We start from the raw sequence: 15513 nt of genomic DNA on the forward strand, positions 1-15513 counted from the left end.
TGCGGAACGGACATAAGGTGGTCAGGGTCGCCAAAATTCAAGAGGAAACAATGTGCCACGTTGACAAACTGACCCCCATGCCAATTTTTGGCACTGGCCGCTGGCTACACCTGGTTAAATATTTTGAAACAGAAATTTCAAGACAATGATTTTATTATAGTAATACAACCTGCCCTCAGGGAGGAAATCTGCTCATAGTAATGGATTCAGAGCGACTATGTAATTAGTGCTATTATCTGCTCTCTATTTATGGTTTGGTTAGGTTTAGGTTACTTTAGGTTACTTTAGGTTAGGTTAGGTTTAGGTTACTTTAGGTTACTTTAGGTTAGGTTAGGTTTAGGTTACTTTAAGTTACTTTAGGTTAGGTTAGGTTTAGGTTACTTTAAGTTACTTTAGGTTAGGTTAGGTTTAGGTTACTTTAAGTTACTTTAGGTTAGGTTTAGGTTACTTTAGGTTAGGGTAGGTTTCGTTACGTTTGGTTATGTTAATACGGTGTAATATTGCCCAAAATGTGAAATATGGAATTAAAAAAGTGTTTAAGTGTACTCTTGAATTTAGTTTACGGAAAACCAAATTCTTCACACTTCCAAAGAAAACATTTTCAGCATGCAACTTTTATATTTTAAACCAATGATTTATAATACAATATAGTTATAACTTGAGAATAATCTCTGCTTAGGACAAAGGTTCACTTGCCAGTTTACAAATAAACTGTCTAAATTAGACTATGGCTGACCCACCTATTCTCTTTTCTATTACTCTACACTGTCGGCTTGATGCTTTGCTACATGCCAAGTCACGCCTCGGCTCTGATGCCTTCTGTTCATCCCTTATCCAGAGCTTGCATGTTGAAACTGGCATTCCATCGTTATAGAACTGTTGCGATGGTTATTGCTTCCAATACTTCGAGCGGTCCCAACAACAGCCCCATTCCAGCTTATGACGTGTTTTGACTCCTGGTGGTCCCTGTATCAGCTCCCTTTCCCTTTCTTTTACCAGAAGGATGCCCCCCCCCCCCCCTGTGCAATGTTATCTTTCAGTACACGTCTGCATTATCTTCCCTTCATGTTGTTCCTACAATGCCCCAATGGAGGTTATCTTGAGATGATTTCGGGGCTTAGTGTCCCCGCAGCCCGGTCCTCCTCCAGGCCTCCTCTTTTTACGGGCTGCTCCAGGAAGCAGCCCGTAAAAGCTGTCTAACTCCCAGGTACCTATTTACTGCTAGGTGAAGAGGGGCATCAGGGTGAAAGAAACTTTTTGCCTATTTGTATCCGCCTCCAATGGAGTGTCCCACTTGTGAAATTCTGCTGGGTACCCAGCCATTCTGATGTTACGCCAAATAAACTTATAGACATTTCTGCTAAGGAGGCCATTCATGCCTGTCCCATTTCCCGTTAAGATAAGATAGGTAAGATATCCGAATATCTTATTCGGATTTCTACCTGTCATTCGCTCCGCACTCGTTGGCAAGGTTGATGGTCTGGAATTACAGGTAGATTGATTTATTGGGTGATGAAGATTAAGCCACGCAAGAGGAGGCACGGGCATGAGTAGCCCGTAACATTATAGGTAACAAACTACCCACCCTTAAAGGTGTCCCATCCCCCCTTGGCCTTCCTCCTACCACCATAATAGACTAATGGAGGGCCACGTCTGTGGTAGATAATAATAATAAAACAAACATAAAAGATGGTGGGAAACGGCTCTGACTTCGGAAAGCATCGGCCACATGTGCTTAAATCGTGGACATTTAATATAATGATGCACTGCGCCTTATTGTCCAAACTGCATTGTCGTGTTGTGCACGACTGCGCTTACCAGTCGTGCAACTTGTTGTTGAATGTCCGGTTTTTTAGGATGCTCAAAAGTCTTGCTTGCAAAATGTCCTTATAAGTCACTTGTCCCTAGATGGACGCCTTGGTGAATCCGAAACCTTTGATGTCGCTCGCTCTCTGTCCTTACCCTCTCGTATTGGCATCCTGAACTACAGGTTCATGGACAGTGCTACATAGAAATTTTGTTCCGAGTAGCTGAATCTAAAACAACAACAACAGCATCCTGAATGACACTTTGCGCCTTTTTTTTTTAATATCCCGCGACACTGACGACACCCCATAGTCTTCCCGGCCTGGTGCCTTGTTTTGCCTATTACGTATCACTCATAAATCCCGTTTGTGTCAGCTATCACTCATAAATCACGTATGTCAGCTATTGGTTGTAAATCTCATGTGTATAATTTTTCATTCGTAAATCCCGTGTGTGTCAACTATCGCTCGTAAATCCCGTATTTACTATTTGTGTCTGCAGAATCGAGCTATTAGCTTTTGGACCCCGCCTTTCTACCCAACGTATTTTCCTCTATTATGTCTACTATATATATTTCTAACACAAGCCCCCCCCCCCCAGGAAGCAGCCTATAGCAACTGTCTAACTCCCAGGTACCTATTTACTGCTAGGTGAACAGGCGCAACAGGCTGAAAGAAACTCTGCCCATTTGTTTCTGCCTCTGCCGGGAATCGAACCCGGGGCCTTAGGACTACGACCCCCCGAGCGCTATCCACTCAGCCGCGAGTCCCCTAAATACATAACATGTAACATAATGACTGTGTAGCTTTATAACAAATCTCCCATACACTTGGACTGGACGGTAGAGCGACGGTCTCGCATCATGCAGATCGCCGTTCAATCCCCCGACCGTCCCCACAAGTGGCTGGGCACCATTCCTTCCCCCCCGTCCCATCCCAAATCCCTATCCTGACCCTTTGCCAGTGCTATATAGTCGTAATGGCTTGGCGCTTCCTCCTGATAGTTCCCCTTCCCTGTATAACAAATCCTCATAATATATGCCATTATATAGATAACAGCTGTAACATATACAATGTATATTTTTGTATCAGTAAAATGATTATTACCATTATAACGAGACGAAATTAGAGGGTGAAGAGGGGCAGGAGAGGGAGGGAGTGTGAGGGAGGGGGAAGGAGAGGGAGTGGGAAGGAGAGGGAGGGAGGAGAGGGAGGGGGAAGGAGAGGGAGGGGGAAGGAGAGGGAGGGGGAAGGAGAGAGAGGGGGAAGGAGAGGGAGGGGGCAGGAGAGGGAGGGGGAAGGAGAGGGAGGGGGCAGGAGAGGGAGGGAGGGAGTGTGAGGGAGGGGGAAGGAGAGGGAGGGGGAAGGAGAGGGAGGGGGCAGGAGAGGGAGGGAGGGAGTGTGAGGGAGGGGGAAGGAGAGGGAGGGGGCAGGAGAGGGAGGGAGGGAGTGTGAGGGAGGGGGAAGGAGAGGGAGGGGGAAGGAGAGGGAAGGGGAAGGAGAGGGAGGGGGAAGGAGAGGGAGGGGGAAGGAGAGGGAGGGAATAAGTGTGGAGATAGGGAAGGGGAATGTGATGAGCGCCATAATTGCCATCTTTGTTTCGCCGTGTTCGCTCCCATAATAAACTCCTGACTCTTGCATGTTTGTGTTTTTAATCCATTTTTGTTTAAGATTTATGTCGGAGGAAGACGTCTTCCACCAGACGGACCTTGGGAGGATCTAAACGACGTCTTTAACTCACGTCTGAGATTTGAAATGAGATATTTTTCGGTGGGTGTTGAGGCGGGTGGTGGGAGGGTGTAGTGGGAGGAGTGATTTATGGGGAGGATGCATTCAAGGTCAGGTGCGGGGTTGCCTGGGGGGAGGGGTTTGGGGGTATGGTTGCTGGGGGTCTGGGTCAGAGTTGTTGTGGGTATGAGGCATGGTTACAGGAGTTGGCATGGTTGCTGGGGTATATGTGGGGGGGCATGGTTACTGTGGGTGTGGGGGAGCAGGGTTGCTGTGAGGTGTTGGGGGGGGGGGGGGAGAGGGTGCAAGAGAGACATTGCAACAATAATTATAATATCATGTCCGCACAAAATGCCTCTGACTCTCTCCCTGCCCTAAATCTCACGTCTCTGAGGCATCAAGGACATCAACATGAAAACTCGGCTCTGTTTTCTCTCTTTAATTATATTTACTTGTATTTTGGGCCACAGGTGGGGGGAGCGTTGACCCGTGTGGGAGGCTGATGGTTGACCCGTGTGGGAGGCTGATGGTTGACCCGTGTGGGAGACTGATGGTTGACCCGTGTGGGAGGCTGATGGTTGACCCGTGTGGGAGACTGATGGTTGACCTGTGTGGGAGACTGATGGGTGACCCGTGTGGGAGGTGTTGGGAAGAATCGTAATGTTCTTAACTACATGTTTATATCTTATGACTCAGTATTGATGATTATTGACGTGAAAAATCACACTGGGATGAACCGCATTTACAAACAACCATTAATCGAACACAATTCGTTTTAAGTACCACCAAATCTTGAGAGTATTAGATGAAGAAATATAAATTTATACATCATGATATAACCTAATGTTCGTTGGAGCCGTGCTGAGGGTTCGAACCTATACGGTGGGTGTTCGAACCCAGGCACACGCCCTAGACAACTAGCGCCACCACATGGTCAAAGGATTGTAACCTGGGGTACTACTGCAGCCTCTAGGACTCCTGAGGCTTCCACTGAAGCAAGACCAGAGTTTCACACACTCCCCCCTTCCCATGCTTTTACCGTGTCGTGGTCTAGTGGTACGGTACAGAGCGTGTGCTTCGGAACACTAGCGCAAAGGTTCGAATCCTCATCGCGGCTCCTACTGATTTGCTCATTGATGCATCACGTTAGTGTGACTACTGTGTGTATGGATTACCTTGCGAGGATGGACTACCGTGGGACAGAGCGTGACAGTGAGACAGTGAACGGTTCCATATAAAGACACGGGTAGAGAGGGACACACACTAGTACACAGTTCCGGGAATTTCAATTAAATGAGAACGTTTTCGGCTGGCAACCGATTGGCTGCGGGTTCAATTCCCGGGCAGAACGAGTAAGGAGTCGTTCCCTACACCTGTTTCCCTTTCTTCACTTAGACAAAAATTAGGTACCTGGGAGTTATAGTTAACTATTGTGGACTGCACAATGTTTTTGACTCATAATGTATATTTATATGACTTGAGTACAACTCAATATGTATATGTATTATTTTTGTTCGCTGCAGGATGAGGCTCTTGGTGACGGTAGCGACGGCGACGCTGATGGCGGTGTGTCTGGCGGGGCCACACCCACTCCTCCAGCTGGTAAGTGAACACCCACGTGAACACCCACGTGAACACCCTCGCTCACCCCCCCCCCAAGTGTTCAGAACCATGTCCCCCCCCCATTGCAGCATCACTGGCTGATCAGAGATGTTGCTCTTGTGTTCATTCCCTTTCAGGTCATGACTCGGTTCCTGCTCACAGAGTTTGTACCTGGAGTGCTCAGGATTGGGAGAGCCGTCACCTGTAGCCACCTGCCACAGGTAACGGTAACCCAACCTGATCCTGGCAACCACTGTGTCCCACAGTCTGGTCCACGTCTTGTGCTGCCCATAGATATAGGCGTCAGTTCTCAACAAATCATATTTTTATACTGGTGCTTTCCGGTCTATGGTTGTGTGTGATTTCTCTCCTGTCAGACCTGTGTGTTGGAGCAATATAATCCGAGAATAGGGAATGGAGTATCTAGCTTTAGTTCAATTTAATCTTTGTTAAATGCTGATTTAGCTGTTTTGTCTGTGTCAACAGGACGAGTTATGTTTGTATGAAATGGCATCTATGCAACGGTGATCATGACTCACTTAGTTCTGTGCAACGATCAGGTTATTTGTAACTGAAGTTCCTATGTGTATCTTGCAGGCGAAGTTTTCAAGTGCTAGGAGAGTAGATCTTGACTCACATAAAGTTACCCCTCTAGTGCAGATCTGTTGCGTCGGGTTCAGCCAGAGTTTTAGCCTACCACTAATAGTCTGTGTGCAAGTATTGCTCCTGGAGTACTCATAGGCTACCTTGTGAGCGTCCTGTTAATAGTGGCCGACGTCCGCTATTAACACGTCGCTGAAGTGCGTCCTGTTAATAGCGGACATCAGCCGTCGGTGTTAGTGTAGTGGTCGTGAGGGTGTGAGAGAGGCGGCAACGTGTTCGAGTGTGACCGCTTTGAGAGGAGCAAGATTGTCATTGTCCTTGTATGATGGAGTGTAGGCTTCTCAGGCGGTGGTGGAAGCACTTCCACGTGTCTGCGGCAGGTAACTGCATGTATGTTTTCTTCGATGTGTTGGAAAAGGTTTCACTCAACCAATTAGCATACAAGAGTGTTCATGTGTGTTAGAAACATTTGTTGTCCCATTGAGAACACACAATAGTTGAGCAGTGCTGGAGATGTCGGGTCTCTCATGCCTGTAACGAAAAAGGTCGTGTTGACTTGTATTATGTTGTCTAGTATGGTGGGAAGCTTCAGTACTTCCCTCATGTTAATGCTCCCTATGCTCCCTGGGGCTCCGAGAAGCTCCCCTCAAGGCTTCATTCAGTATCACATCTAGTCTGTTATAAGCAGTTGCGGGGAAGTTGATTTTTTTTATTAATACATTAGGTACATGTGCATTTGTGCAGCACAGGATGGTTAGTCATACAGAGGCACGTGATAAGCAGTCTGCACTGGCAGACTCCGGGTGCATTATAAGGATATCATCAACACCAGAGTGAATAAGGCAACAGTGGTAATAAAAGTCCCCATCTCGCAGGATGGTTAGTCATACAGGGCCATATGTTCAGTAGCCTGCACTGGCAAATTTTGGGTACAATATGAGGATATCTTCAAGAACACGAGAGTGAATAAAGTAATTGCAAAGCTCCATGTACCTCATGCCAACTGGTCTGAAAGGTCTAATAACTGGGCATTCGGTGATGTAGTGTGGGAGATCGAGCCGCAGTTCCTGCTCACAGAGTTTGCACCTGGAGTGCTCAGGATTGGGAGACCCGTCACCTGCAGCCACCTGCCACAGGTAACGGTAACCCAACCTGATCCTGGCAACCACTGTGTCGCACAGTCTGGTCGACGTTTTGTACTGCCCATAAATATAGGTTTCAGATAAGAGAGAAATTACCGACTCCCGACGACCTGAAAGCACCAGTATAAAAATCTATGATTTGTTCAGGGGAAGTTTATTACGTGCAGCGCAAGTGAGAAACTCTCCGGGATATGCTTCGATGTTTTCAGCATTAAATGACCTGACATTGTTTACGGAGGCGAGATGTTCTTGGTCTCGCAATGTCTTCATAACTTGCCATGTAACTCATGTACCTTATGTACTTTATGTGCCCCATAAATCTGAGGTACAGAGCAGACTGTGAACAAGTGAAGACAAACTCCAAGTTTAGAGCATTGTCTACAGTTGATGTTTGCTATTGAGACACAACATGTCGAACGACTAGCAAACCCCGCTAAACAAGTTTGTCACGAAGCAACAACAACTGAAGAACTGGTTGTTAATCAATCGACTTGAGAATGGTCCAGGACGGACCGAAACGTCGTCGTCCCTTCACCTTATTGTGTATGGTCTGGTCAACATACTTTAGCCACGTTATTGTGACTCATCGTCTGCAACTGGCTGTTAAACGCAAAGGAAACATTGAGTTGTGTGCCATTAGTTACACGCACCAATGAACCCGGCTTCGACACGTCTACGTTTGGTTAGAAAGCACTGCCGCATAAATAATACAAGTGCATCGCAGTTAACGTAACGACCAGCCAGCTGCTTGTCTCTATGCTTGACAAGAGCATTGTTCATATTGTTCGTTCTAAGGTCATACGGTGAGTCTAACACTAGTACACACACACACACACACACACACACACACACACACACACACACACACACACACACACACACACACACACACACACACACACACACACACACACACACACACACACACACACACACACACACACACACACACACACACACACACACACACACACACACACACAGAATGCCAGGAATGAATATGTCAGGATGAGAAGAGAGGCAGAAAGACAATACGAAAATAACATCGCAAGCAAGGCAAAGACTCAGCCTAAATTGCTGCATAGCCACATCAGGAGAAAAACAACAGTAAAGGAACAGGTTATGAAATTAAGGATAGGGGCGGAAGGATTCACTACAAATGACAAGGAAGTGTGTGAGGAATTGAATAAGAAATTCCAGGAGGTCTTCACCTTAGAGCAAGGAGAAATTCCAGAGGTAAGTGTGGGAATAGCTAACCAGGAACCACTGGAAGAGTTTGAGATTACCAGTGGGGAAGTAAGGAAGTGTTTACTAGAGTTGGATGTGACAAAGGCTATATGCCCAGATGGAATCTCCTCTTGGGTTCTAAAGGAAGGAGCAGGAGAACTGTGCCTACCACTCTCCATAGTGTATAACAAATCACTGGCAACAGGGGAACTGCCAGATATTTGGAAAGCAGCTAACGTAGTCCCGATATACAAGAAAGGGGATAGACAGGAGGCACTGAACTACAGGCCTGTGTCCCTAACCTGCATACCATGCAAGCTGATGGAGAAGATTGTGCGAAAAAAACTAATGGAGCATCTGGAGCGAAGGAACTTTGTAACAGATCATCAACATGGTTTCAGGGATGGCAGGTCCTGCCTCACAGGGTTACTTAAATTCTACGACCAGGCAACAAAAATAAGGCAAGAAAGAGAAGGGTGGGCAGACTGCATATTTTTGGATTGTCAGAAAGCCTTTGATACAGTGCCACACAAGAGGCTAGTGCGAAAGTTGGAGACGCAGGCTGGAGTGAAAGGGAAGGTACTCCTCTGGATAGAGGAGTACCTAAGCAACAGGAGACAACGAGTCAGTGTGAGGGGTGAGGTCTCAGATTGGCGAGACGTTACAAGTGGAGTCCCGCAGGGGTCAGTCCTTGGACCTATACTGTTTCTGGTATATGTAAATGATCTCCCAGAGGGTATAGATTCGTTCCTCTCAATGTTTGCCGACGATGCAAAAATTATGAGGAGGATTGAAACAGAGGATGATAGTAGGAGGCTACAAGATGACCTAGATAGACTGAGTGAATGGTCCAACAAATGGCTGTTGAAGTTCAACCCGAGTAAATGCAAAGTAATGAAACTAGGCAGTGGAAACAGGAGGCCAGACACAGGATACAGAATAGGAGATGAAGTACTTAATGAAACAGACAGAGAGAAAGATCTAGGAGTTGATATCACACCAAACCTGTCTCCTGAAGCCCACATAAAGAGAATAACGTCTGCGGCATATGCGAGGCTGGCTAACATCAGAACGGCGTTCAGGAACCTGTGTAAGGAATCATTCAGAATCTTGTACACAACATATGTAAGACCAATCCTGGAGTATGCGGCCCCAGCATGGAGCCCGTACCTTGTCAAGCACAAGACGAAGCTGGAAAAAGTCCAAAGGTATGCCACTAGACTAGTCCCAGAACTAAGAGGCATGAGTTATGAGGAAAGGCTGCGGGAAATGCACTTTACGACACTGGAAGACAGAAGAGTAAGGGGGGACATGATCACAACCTACAAAATCCTAAGGGGAATCGACCGGGTAAACAAGGATGAAGTATTCAACACTGGAGGGACGCGAACAAGGGGACACAGGTGGAAGCTGAGTACCCAAATGAGCCACAGAGACATTAGAAAGAACTTTTTCAGTGTCAGAGTAGTTAGTAAATGGAATGCACTAGGAAGTGATGTGGTGGAGGCTGACTCCATACACAGTTTCAAATGTAGATATGATAGAGCCCAGTAGGCTCAGGAATCTGTACACCAGTTGATTGACAGTTGAGAGGCGGGACCAAAGTGCCAGAGCTCAACCCCCGCAAGCACAATTAGGTGAGTACAATTAGGTGAGTACACACACACACACACGCACACACACACACACACACACACACACACACACACACACACACACACACACACACACACACACACACACACACACACACACACACACACACACACACACACACACGGGTAACTCCCACCATTGTATGTGTTGCTACACCAGCTACATGGTACACAGTCCGCTTCTGGCTATGCTTTACTCTGGTGTAACTCTACTGAGTGACACTGAGACTGGCTACATGGTAACTGGCTCTACGCTGCCTCGAAACTATACATTGTACTGAGTCATTCGTTAGCAAAATTCTGTATTCGGATATTGACTATGCTTTCCTATTGACTACGATAAGTAGCTAAAGCTTTCTTCTTGGCTTTAAGGAAGAACAAGTGAATTATAGAGGATATTTTGCTTTAGGAAAAGTTCAGAAATAGTATTACATTCTTTCCTCAACACGGCCTGAGAACACGGTCTCAAGGGTCAGTAAGAACAGTCTCAAGGATTCACTAAGAACAGTCTCAAGGGTCACTAAGAACAGTCTCAAGGGTTCACTAGGAACACAGTCTCAAGGCTCACTAAGAACACAGTCTCAAGGGTTCACTAGGAACACAGTCTCAAGGCTCACTAAGAACACAGTCTCAAGGGTCACTAAGAACACGGTCTCAAGGGTCACTAAGAACACGGTCTCAAGGCTCACTAAGAACAGTCTCAAGGCTCGCTAAGAACAGTCTAAAGGGTCACTAAGAACACTCTAAAGGGTCACTAAGAACAGTCTCAAGGCTCACAAAGACAGTCTCAAGGCTCACTAAGAACACAGTCTCAAGGCTCACTAAGAACACAGTCTCAAGGGTCACTAAGAACACAGTCTCAAGGGTCACTAAGAACAGTCTCAAGGCTCACTAAGAACAGTCTCAAGGCTCACAAAGAACAGTCTCAAGGCTCATTAAGAACACAGTCTCAAGGCTCACTAAGAACACAGTCTCAAGGCTCACTAAGAACACAGTCTCAAGGGTCACTAAGAACACAGTCTCAAGGGTTCACTAAGAACACAGTCTCAAGGCTCACTAAGAACAGTCTCAAGGCTCACTAAGAACACAGTCTCAAGGGTCACTAAGAACATAGTCTCAAGGCTCACTAAGAACAGTCTCAAGGCTCACTAAGAACACAGTCTCAAGGGTCACTAAGAACATAGTCTCAAGGCTCACTAAGAACATAGTCTCAAGGGTTCACTAGGAACACAGTCTCAAGGCTCAAAGATAAAAACCACTGGGAATGTCTCGGCAGTTTCTTGTGTTCAGCTCATTACCAATTACTGTCATTCTTTTTAAGTCTGTTTTTCTTAACTAGCATGAATTTGCAGCTATTTTCGTTTCGTCATTAGATGTGGATGAGGTAACTTACCGAGATGTCACGTGTGTAGGTTTAACAGAGCACAAGAGTCTGGTGTGTATGCTGAAGGTATAGGCTTTTGAGGAAGTTCAACACCAGGCCACAGAAATCATCTCAGAACTAAGTCGACTCTCACATCAGGAACGGTTGAGGGGTGGGTAGGGGTTGAGGGGGGGGGGGGAGAAGGGCTAAGAACAGTTTTTTTTTTTATTATTATTTTCTACCACAGACGTGGCCACACATTTACAATGCTAACCAGCATATATACATTTTCTTCTGTCCTCCATGGACAGGGTTAGAGAAATGTTAAACATACAGTTCAGGGATTTATTGAACAATCAACCACAGAAGGTGATTCGGTGCTTTTAAAATGCTAAGCTAACCTACATACGTAAATACATAGAAACACAGATTCACGTATGCCCTACATAAAGTGTTCGATGTGCCTTTTACATAGTGTCATTAATGTGCATTTACAAAGGTGAAATGTAATTCTAATCAGCTTCCATATATACTTTATACACATACATATACATACACACATACACATATACGTACATATACATATATACATACATATATACATACATATATACACACACATGCATTCACATACATTTGTCTCTTTTACTCTGACAGGGTGAGATAGCTGATAGAGAAACTAGTGTGCAATTAAGCACTTAATCACTGAAAGTGATGAAGGTGCTTTTACAAGCTCAGGTTATATAGTTACATCACATACATACATTGTATTATTGATACATTACATGGTCAGTCTTGGGTACAAGTCCAATATATCATCAAGTGTTCCAGAACACTTGAACATTACAAGCCAGACATGACAGGACGGATCTCTCCCAAACTTTTGAAATACTGAAGAATTTGGAGGATACTGATCCAGACAATTTCACCTAGTTGTGCTTGCGGGGGTTGATCTCTGGCTCTTTGGTCCCGTCTCTCAGCTGTCAATCAACTGATGGTGAGATTCCTGAGCCTATTGGGCTCTATCATATCTACATTTGAAACTGTGTATGGAGTCGGCCTCCACCATATCACTTCCTAATGCATTCCATCTGTTAACTACTCTGACACTGAACAAAAATTTATTTCTAATGTGTCTGTGGTTCATTTGGGTACTCAGTTTCCACCTGTGTCCCCTTGTTCGCGTTACACCCATGCTAAATAGTTTGTTTTTGTCCAACCTGTCAATTCCTCTGAGAATTTTGTAGGTGGTGATCATATCTCCGCTAGCTCTTTTGTCTTCAAGAGACGTGAGGTTTAACTCCCGTAGCATTTCCTCGTAGCTCATACCTCTTAGTTCTGGGACTAGTCTAGTGGCATACCTCTAAATCTTCTCTAACTTTGTCTTGTGTTTAACTAGGAATGGACTCCAGGCTGGAGCTGCATACTCCAGGATTGGTCTGACATAAGTGGTATACAAGGTTCTGAATGACTCTTTACACAAGTTTCTAAAGGCAGTTCTTATGTTGGCCGATCTAGCACATGCCGCTGATGATATCCTTTTGATGTGGGCCTCTGGGGACAAGTTTGGTGTAATATCAACCCCCAGATCTTTCTCTCTATTAGACTCTTGCAGGATTTCACCTCCAAGATGGTACCTTGTGTTCAGCCTCCTGCTCCCTTCGCCTAATTCCATTACTTTACACTTTCCTGAATTGAACTTTAGCAGCCATTTTCTAGACCATTCCTCTAGTTTGTCCAGGTCGTCCTGTAGTCTCTGTCTATCTTCATCTGTCTTGATTCTTCTCGTAACAGTTTTTTGAAATTATGAAACTCCGTTAGGAATATGATGAATTTTGCTAGGGATCCTATCGGGGCTCGAACTAATGTTCGTACCACAGGTCTTCGTAGAGCTCCCAATATAGAGTTTATGTGTCATGGGGCCAGTGATCGATAGCTGAGGGGAGCGTGGAAAGGGGCGAGGGGAAGGGGCGAGGGGAAGGGGCGAGGGGAAGGGGCGAGGGGAAGGGGTGAGGGGAAGGGCCGAGGGAAAGGGATTGTTAGGGGGATGGGAGAGAGGGTGGCGTGAAGGGGAGAGGGTTATGGATATATTTTAGGGAGAGAGCATGAGGCTACGTGGGTTGAGAGAAGTACTTGTGGTGGGGTTGGAGCCGGGAGGGATGAGGGGCGGAGGGATGGGGTTATGGTTAATGGGGGAAGGGAGGGAGGGGTTAGAGAAGAGGGATGTTGTGGTGGGATGGGAGAAGGGGCGGCGAGGCAGGGGCGGGGGGGGGGGGGGGATCAGGGACAACGCCCACCAGGTGTGTAGAGCTGGACGCTGTGTTCCGGTGGTGAGTGTGTGTGTGTGTGTGTGTGTGTGTGTGTGTGTGTGTGTGTGTGTGTGTGTGTGTGTGTGTGTGTGTGTGTGTGTGTGTGTGTGTGTGTGTGTCTGTGTGTGTGTGTGTGTGTGTGTGTGTGTGTGTGTGTGTGTGTGTGTGTGTGTGTGTGTGTGTGTGTGTGTGTGTGTGTGTGTGTGTGTGTGTGTGTGTGTGTGTGAGTGTGTGTGTGTGTGTGTGTGTGTGTGTCTGTGTGTGTGTGTGTGTGTGTGTGTGTGTGTGTGTGTGTGTGTGTGTGTGTGTGTGTGTGTGTGTGTGTGTGTGTGTGTGTGAGTGTGTGTGTGTGTGTGTGTGTGTGTGTGTGTGTGTGTGTGTGTGTGTGTGTGTGTGTGTGTGTGTGTGTGTGTGTGTGTGTGTGTGTGTGTGAGTGTGTGTGTGTGTGTCTGTGTCTGTGTCTGTGTGTGTGTGTGTGTCTGTGTCTGTGTCTGTGTGTGTGTGTGTGTGTGTGTGTGTGTGTGTGTGTGTGTGTGTGTGTGTGTGTGTGTGTGTGTGTGTGTGTGTCTGTGTCTGTGTCTGTGTGTGTGTGTGTGTGTGTGTGTGTGTGTGTGTGTGTGTGTGTGTGTGTGTGTGTGTGTGTGTGTGGTCACCTATATGTACTCAGGCAACATCACCGTGACAAGGTAATATCACCGTGACAAGGTAATATCACCGTCACAAGGTAATATCACCGTGACAAGGTAATATCACCGTCACAAGGTAATATCACCGTGACAAGGAGGATAGAAGCACAAACCAGTGAATCTGTACGCTGGCACAATATGGTTGCAGCTGGCAATCCCAATCATTATGGCCGAAGAGGAGGTGGCCGCGAGAGAGAATCAGTAATTGCAAGAATTCGTCTTGGATACAAATATCCATGGAGATTTAGGATGGAAACAACAGCTGAGCAGCGGAGTTGCAGAATCTGTGATGAGAGTGACGGACACCGCCCAGTACTGTCACTATGGCGGTGTGTCCACTCACAGGATGAGTGGCGCTGCCCAATACTGTCACTATGGCGGTGTGTCCACTCACAGGATGAGTGGCGCTGCCCAATACTGTCACTATGGCGGTGTGTCCACTCACAGGATGAGTGGCGCTGCCCAATACTGTCACTATGGCGGTGTGTCCACTCACAGGATGAGTGACGCTGCCCAATACTGTCACTATGGTGGTGTGTCCACTCACAGGATGAGTGGCGCTGCCCAATACTGTCACTATGGCGGTGTGTCCACTCACAGGATGAGTGACGCTGCCCAATACTGTCACTATGGCGGTGTGTCCACTCACAGGATGAGTGGCGCTGCCCAATACTGTCACTATGGCGGTGTGTCCACTCACAGGATGAGTGACGCTGCCCAATACTGTCACTATGGCGGTGTGTCCACTCACAGGATGAGTGGCGCTGCCCAATACTGTCACTATGGCGGTGTGTCCACTCACAGGATGAGTGGCGCTGCCCAGTACTGTCACTATGGCGGTGTGTCCACTCACAGGATGAGTGGCGCTGCCCAATACTATCACTATGGCGGTGTGTCCACTCACAGGATGAGTGACGCTGCCCAATACTGTCACTATGGCGGTGTGACCACTCACAGGATGAGTTGCGCTGCCCAATACTGTCACTATGGCGGTGTGTCCACTCACAGGATGAGTGGCGCTGCCCAATACTGTCACTATGGCGGTGTGACCACTCACAGGATGAGTGGCGCTGCCCAATACTGTCACTATGGTGGTGTGTCCACTCACAGGATGAGTGGCGCTGCCCAATACTGTCACTATGGCGGTGTGTCCACTCACAGGATGAGTGACGCTGCCCAATACTGTCACTATGGCGGTGTGTCCACTCACAGGATGAGTGACGCTGCCCAATATTGTCACTATGGCGGTGTGACCACTCCCAGGATGAGTGGCGCTGCCCAATACTGTCACTATGGTGGTGTGTCCACTCACAGGATGAGTGGCGCTGCCCAATACTGTCACTATGGCGGTGTGTGTCCACTCTCAGGGTGAGTAGCGTTGCCCAATACTGTC

General features: G+C 46.9%; 1 protein-coding gene across 2 annotated transcripts in view; it reads left to right on the forward strand.

The window, feature by feature from the left end:
* LOC123765837 (MAM and LDL-receptor class A domain-containing protein 1) overlaps positions 1 to 15513 on the forward strand; it is a 74012-nt gene that overhangs the window by 13434 nt on the left and 45065 nt on the right. For both annotated transcript variants that reach the window (XM_069300043.1, XM_069300045.1), the window contains exon 2: positions 5057 to 5135. In XM_069300043.1, the coding sequence (XP_069156144.1) occupies positions 5058 to 5135 (78 nt within the window). In that variant the 5' untranslated portion in view covers position 5057. The remainder of the gene's footprint in view (positions 1 to 5056; positions 5136 to 15513) is intronic.

Source organism: Procambarus clarkii, chromosome 5 (assembly GCF_040958095.1).
Source record: "Procambarus clarkii isolate CNS0578487 chromosome 5, FALCON_Pclarkii_2.0, whole genome shotgun sequence".
NCBI classification, from domain to species: domain Eukaryota; kingdom Metazoa; phylum Arthropoda; class Malacostraca; order Decapoda; family Cambaridae; genus Procambarus; species Procambarus clarkii.